This window comes from Engraulis encrasicolus, chromosome 9, assembly GCF_034702125.1.
Source record: "Engraulis encrasicolus isolate BLACKSEA-1 chromosome 9, IST_EnEncr_1.0, whole genome shotgun sequence".
Lineage (NCBI taxonomy): Eukaryota > Metazoa > Chordata > Actinopteri > Clupeiformes > Engraulidae > Engraulis > Engraulis encrasicolus.
The window spans coordinates 50,698,478-50,705,977 of record NC_085865.1 but is presented as its reverse complement, the minus strand read 5'-3'; the positions used below and the strand labels follow the sequence as shown (position 1 = coordinate 50,705,977).

Sequence of the window (7,500 nt, the reverse complement as noted above, 5' to 3'; positions counted from 1 at the left end):
TTGACGTCAGATCTCAATCATGACGTAGTAAATAAAGCCTAACTTGATAAGATTATGAAGTGATACCTAACCCCAAATATAGTTGGGTAGAATTCTGACCTCAATCAGAATTTCAGAAATCTTGTTCATGACGCGCACGTAAATCTGACCTCAATCATGTCGTAATTCTTTCCATTTTTCATTCTTAAATGTTTTAAATCTCGTTCATGATGACTGGGTACAGTCACGGCCGCTGACAGCTTTGTACGGGCCCAGGACAAAGTCATCTGAAAGGCCCTCACACAATACAGACAATGTAATGAAGACCCAATTCTGTGCCCCTTCACTCCCTGGGCCTCGGACGACTTTGTGTCGTCCGTCTCCCCCCCACAGTATGTGACTCTGAGCATATCATTATTCTGACCTCCACTATGACGTACAGTAAAATTTGGTCAATCTTGCTCATGACGCATATCGGACATAGTTAAGATCATAGTTGTCATCACCATGGTATCGTAAATTTGGTAAGTTTTGCTCATGACGTAGATTTGACCTCGATCCTGTCACACTTTGTATGTCTATGTATGTGTAGCCTATAGTATGTCCCCCTTTTGTAGAACAATTTGGATAAAAGTTATCAGCCAAATGTAAATCTGACCTCGGTTATAGTGTAACTTTGGTACATTTTGTGACGTAAAGCTGACCTTGTTGGAGGAGGTGGGTCTGTACACTGCCAATAAGCTCCAAAAACATAAACTTGATTATTTAAAAAGCAACATTTGGATCACCCTTCATCAGTCATACGATCATCCATACACCTGATGAAGATCCAGGGTGACAAACGTTGCTTTTTACATTAAAAAGATTATTTTTTGGAGCTTATTGACAGTGTGCAGACCTACCTCCTTCTTCAACTGTCTCACTTCGATTAGGGTGTAACTTTGGTGAATTTTGTGATGTAAATCTAACCTCGATCATGTCACCCTGTATACACACACTCACACACACGCACACACACACACACACACACACACACAAGCACGCACGCACACATGCACACACACACACACACACACACACAAGCACGCACGCACACATGCACACACACACACAAACACGCACACACACATACACACGCACACGCACACACACACACACACACACACACACACACACACTCTTTTAGATCTACCCAAAACTCCTGTAATTCTGACCTCGATCATGTCGTAGATCCAGCTGAGGAACTCTGCCACCTTGGTGTAGACCCCAGGATGGTTGGGCTCAGCACAGCCCGCGCCCCAGCTGACCACGCCCACCAGACGCCACACACCCTCCTCTTGGCACACCAGAGGCCCTCCACTGTCACCCTGTGGTATAGACACACACACGCACGCACACACACACACACACACACACACACACACACACACACACACACACACACACACACACACACTCTTTTAGATACACCAGTCGCCACACACCCTCCTACTGATACACCAGGGGCCACGCACACACACACATGCACGCACGCACACACACGCACGCATGCACGCACACTCACACGCACACGCACACACACACTTTTACATAGACCAGTAGCCACACACCCTGTACAGTACACACACACACACAGACACACACACAAACAGTCATGCACGCACGCGCACACGCGCACACGCACACACACACACACAAACACACACAAACACACACACACACACACACACACACACACACACACACACACACACACACACACACACACACACACACACACACACACACACACACACACACAGCCATCTCTAAAGACTTGGATACACATACACAGTCCTCATAAACAGATGCATCAGAGGACTGTCACAGTGGGCTTACAACACACACACTGACACACACGAAAAGTATACCACACAGACAGTTTCACCCGCTAACAAAGACATGCTTCGTTTGTACATGATTCAAAATCAATGTACTGACAGTCTCTGTTTTTTCAGACAGGACTCAGGCAACAAAGCCGACCAGCTAGCCTGAGTTCCCTTAGTAACCTGCCGGTGCACTGCACATGGCCCAGACTACCAATGCATGAGCAGGGACAGGATTATGACTCCCTGGGCCCCTGGGTCACCTGGGTCAGGAAACAACCCATTACGCCCATGCAGTAATGCATCCTTGTGTATGAGCAGGGTGCGATTTGTAGGGGGGGATGGGGGGGATTGTCCCCCCTTCTGGTTTCGATATTGCCACTGTTTACACATAATCTTAATCACAGTTTAATGTAATTCCATTGGTATTGCTTAAAATCTGAAAAATATCCCCCCTTCTGGTTTTTCGACAAATCGCACCCCGTGTATGAGTGTCTAAGCACCAGTGTCTAACCACAGTTAGCCAGGCTCACTGATCTGAGGCATCAAAGACTATCTATAGTGAGTAGCAGTCCAGTCTTCCACAAATGTCTCTATTGCTCTCAGCCAGGATACTACTATCAGGTCTCTACTGGCATTGATATCACACAACAACACACACACACGCACACACACACACACACACACACACTGTAGGTACAATTCCTGCCACTTCTCTACGCAGAGAAGCTCATGACAAAGTTATGAGAATCATGTGACTCAAACTGATGATGATTGAGACGAAGGTCATCAATAATCACTAGTAACAGAGTTACTTCCCCTCTGACCACCAAATGGCTACCCCAGGGTCCCTGCCATGTTGTTCTCAGTCCTCCTCCTTTAGGAGGCGCTGTGACCAAAGCCCCATTCACAATCACCTGGCCACACGTGAAGTGTTCCCCAGGGACCATTGTTCGTCACTCTAGTTTTGACCGCGGGACGGACGAGACGCATAGAGCAACTTGCGCAACAACTTTGGACAAGTATTGTTGATATCTGGCCGAATATCAACATAGACTGCTTAGTTCATCTTAAAACACCTTTGCAAAGAATTCCTCACTTCAAGTCTTAGATCTTGCCTGGACATATCTGTAAGACTTTCATCCGGACACTGTGGGCTAAGGCGAGCTCACTGCGAGAAGATATCCGCGCACGCCTCCGTGGAACAAACTTCTTGCATTTGGGATTCAACCGAAGAATCTCGAAGCCGCAACAACAAAGACTTTTGCAGCCCCAAACTCTCGAGGACGAGAGAAACGTGGACTGCAATCCCCATTTCCAGACGGACGTACCGAGCCTTTGGAACTGGATCTTCCTCTTCATCTCACACAGTAGGCACTGGGCATAGCTTATGTACTGAGATAGATGTGTTTTGAACTATGACTTGAGTTTATTTGCATTTCTCCTGCTTCTCTGTCTATCCTTCTTCTTAGCTTAGGTTCCCCTCTGCTAACCCACTCTGTATTACTGGCTACTAAGCCTAGCGACCCCGCTTGTGGCGCTCGCACGGAATAGTTCAAGTATTGAATTAACCATCAATGTTTGAGCTCTCCGAGGACCGTCATAGCGCGGCCGTTTCGCTGACTAGTCTAGAAATACACGCGCTGCGCCTTTTGTTGTAACGGGCCACAACAGGCCCAGGTTAGCTCCACGCAACGCTGACCATTTGTTTACACAGACACGCATAGCTATTAGAGTTCCATCTCTCTTTCCCTTCTCTCTCTATCTATCTCCCTCTCTCTCGTTCTTTCACTCTCTCCCTTTCGAAATACTTGATTCTCAGAACCCTCCGAGCATTTCGGTACTCTTTTATACACTTTGAGTGCATAATCTGTAGTAAACCATTCTCTGAATAGCCAACTCTGCTCGGAGCGCTCTGCAAGTTAGCCATTAGCCAAGTTGGGCTTGCAGCGCCTACACAAGCACGCTGAAACCCCACTTCCTGTAGTTTTACAACTCCCAATGGCTGCGTAGACGGCAACGTCTCCCACTTGTTATTTCTTTTATTTCGTTTTCTTTCTCTCCCTGTTCTACTCGGACTTGTTATCGTTAATTCCAGAACCCTTTGATACATTTGCGCGTCTACTAAGGGACTTGAAGCGCCTGAAACCACACGGTTTACTTGCTACATAGCTGCTAGCTATCCCTATTGTTCACGGTTCTGATGCTAACGTTAACCTAGTCGAGAGGACGCCATTGTTGCCCAGCAACAGACACCCACACAGTAATCAGTGCGAGTTCCTCCCACTGACTACTACTCTCTCATCCCCTTTCATTTCCCTCTCCATTCCACAAGGAATTGTGTGCATTTATTACAGAAACCCAGACATTGTTGTGGACCCTTTGGGCCCTACCTAGTCGACATTAGGCCTTTGCTAAGCAGCTACTTATCAGTAGCCTTTCCATTGTCTATGCTTTCTGTAGCTAATGCTAGCTTAGCCAACCACACACACGTGGTAGCCTATAGCAACCAGACCCCTGCTACACACACACACACACACACACACAGGCTGAAAGCCTGTTCCCCTCTTCTTTCTTTTCCCCTCTTTTATTTCTTTCTTGTTTTATATTATTGTGCCTTAATTTTGTTATTATTCCATTTAACCGACTTTGAATGTAATGCATTTTATTAGATTACCTAGTAGTTAATAAAAGTAAATCATTTGATTGCATTTTTGTTGTCCTTGTTACTTTGTACACCCAACCAACCTATTATTAGAACTTTGCCTTCAGATCAACTTTTGTGCTTGTGTACCCCAGCTGATCACAGAGAATAGGTCTCATACTCTTACTGTTCACTGTGAACTGCTGAGTAACCCCAGTACAAAACTTATTATTAATTCTGTGTTTAGCAATTTATTGTTGAATATTGTGATTGATAATCCAAGGATTTTATGAGACGGTCCTTGGCCAAGGATTTTATGAGACGGTCCTTAAATTACATTTTAATTAATTTGTTTATTAATATTAATTAATTCATAATTAATTAAATTCCCAAACGAGATTTTACCTTCAATTCCTGGTATAGCCGCATGAGGAGTAAATCCCCACGCAGCTTTCCATACATTAACGCAACTCAATTACATTACGTGGTGCGGTCAGTGTGAGAATTCCGATTCTTACGCGACTACCCCTACAACACACACACACACACACACACACACACACACACACACACACACAGAGAGAGAGAGAGACAGCGTATGATGCAAAGCAAACATATGAGATTTAACAACACAATTTGTATGGATTGTCACTGAGGGAGGTAAAATAGATGGTAATTGCCCTCGTTAAACACACACACACACACACACACACACACACACACACACACACACACACACAAACTAGATTGCATCCACAGTGCTATTATGTCTGGATATACACACACACCGCTCCTTCTTGAAAATGCTAATGCTACCTTGCCTACTCAGCCTACTACTTCTACTATGTGGCAGAGATTTCAAGTACCTGGTCTCATCCACAGGATGAATACATAAAGGTGAATGATGATTGAAAAACCAGACTGATTGTGTGTGTGTGTGTGTGTGTGTGTGTGTGTGTGTGTGTGTGTGTGTGTGTGTGTGTGTGTGTGTGTGTGTGTGTGTGTGTGTGTGTGTGTGTGTTTGTGAGTGTGTGTGTATTTGTGTCAGTGTGTGTGTGTGTGTGTGTTTGTCGGTGTGTGTGTGTGTGTGTATTTGTGTCAATGTGTGTGTGTGTATTTGTGTCAGTGTGTGTGTGTGTGTGTGTGTGTGTTTGTCAGTTTGTGTCAATGTGTATGTCGTCTTCTCAATTCTGTGGGCACTCGTTTGGGGAGACCCAGAGAAAGAGAGCGAGTGAGAGTGAGGGGATTTGCCGAGTGAGTCCCAGTGCTTGAATCACTAATTAAGGTAATTGATTGGCTTGATTAGCAGCCTAATTGCTAGTGGCATTATCAGCGCAGCAAAACACCTATCCAGGCCTGTTCCATTACATCTTGCTCAATGGCAAACGGCTCAAAATGAAGGCCCTGTTCATTCACTCCCCCTCTCTCTGTGTCTCTCTCTGTCTCTCTCTCTCTCTCTCTCTCTCTCTCTTTCTTTCTTTCTTTCTTTCTTTCGCTCACACATTCCTTTTCTTTCGCTCTCTTTCTCTTTCACCCCCTCTCTCATTGTCCCTATCCAGGCCTGTTCCGTTACATCTTGCTCAATGGCAAACGGCTCAAAAATCTCTCTGTCTCTGTCTCTCTGTCTCTCTCTCTCTCTCTCTTTCGCTCATTTATTCCTCTTTCGCTTCTTTCTCCCTGTCTCTATTTCTCTCTCTCTCTCTCTCTCTTTCTTTCTTTCGCGCACACATTCCTTTTCTTTCGCTCTCTTTCTCTTTCACCCCCTCTCTCATTGTCTCTTTCTTCTCCTTTCTCTGTCTTATTGTCTCTCGCTCTCTCGTTCGCCATCTATCTTTCTCTCTACCTTTTTTGTCTGTTGCTTTTACATACATACACATGTGCATTCTTCCTCTGTCCTTCTCTCTCTCTCTCTCTCGTTCTCTCTCTCTCTCTATCTCTCTCTCTTTCTCTCTCTCTCTCTCTCTCTAGACAATAAAGACTCATATGTGAGAATGCTGTTCATTGACTTCAGTTCAGCATTCAATACCATAATACCACAACAACTCATCAGAAAACTGGACAAACTAGGCTTCAGCACCTCCCTCTGCAACTGGCTGCTGGACTTCCTGATGCAGAGACCACAAGCAGTACGGGTAGGGAATAACACCTCAAGCACCCTGACCCTGAGCACGGGGGCTCCGCAAGGTTGTGTTCTCAGCCCCCTGCTGTTCACGCTGCTGACACATGACTGCACAACGACCCACAGCACTAACCATCTAGTGAAGTTTGCGGATGATACAACACTGGTGGGCCTCATCACTAAGGGCGATGAGACCCACTACAGAGAAGAAGTAGACCTGCTGGCCAGATGGTGCAAAGACAACAACCTCCTGCTGAATGTCAACAAGACCAAGGAGATTGTTGTCAACTTTCAGAGGGTCCAAAAACAACTGCCACCACTGACCATCGACGGTGATGCTGTGGAGAGAGTGAGCAGCACCAAGTTCCTTGGAGTGCACATCAGCGACGACCTCTCTTGGACCACCAACACTACATCACTGGCGAAGAAGGCCCATCAGCGTCTCTACTTCTTGCGCAAACTAAAGAAGGCAAGTGCTACACCCTCCATCATGACAACATTCTACAGAGGAACCATAGAGAGCGTCGTGTCCAGCTGCATCACAGTGTGGGGAGGAAGCTGCACGGAGAAAAACAGGAAGACACTCCAGCGTGTTGTGAACACAGCGAAGAAGATCATTGGAGTACCACTCCCCTCCCTGCAGGACATTTACACCGCACGCCTCACCCGAAAAGCACTGATGATCATCAAAGACACAAGCCACCCTGCACACAAACTGTTCAGCCTCCTGCCCTCTGGAAAGAGGTACAGGCGCCTCCGTTCCCGTACCACCAGGCTTGCAAGCAGCACGATGCATCAAGCAATCAAGATACTGAACACTCAACCCACTCTCCCTTCACTGTCAGCCTCTAGCCAGCCAGGCCACTGACAACGCTCCCCCCCTCATCCCCACC

General features: G+C 46.2%; 1 protein-coding gene across 1 annotated transcript in view; it reads right to left on the bottom strand.

Annotated features, from left to right (window-relative positions):
* Positions 1-7,500, bottom strand: part of tmprss5 (transmembrane serine protease 5) — a 38,704-nt gene that overhangs the window by 1,707 nt on the left and 29,497 nt on the right. Inside the window, exon 16 of the mRNA XM_063206330.1 lies at positions 1,194-1,346. Coding sequence (XP_063062400.1) covers positions 1,194-1,346 — 153 coding nt within the window. The remainder of the gene's footprint in view (positions 1-1,193; positions 1,347-7,500) is intronic.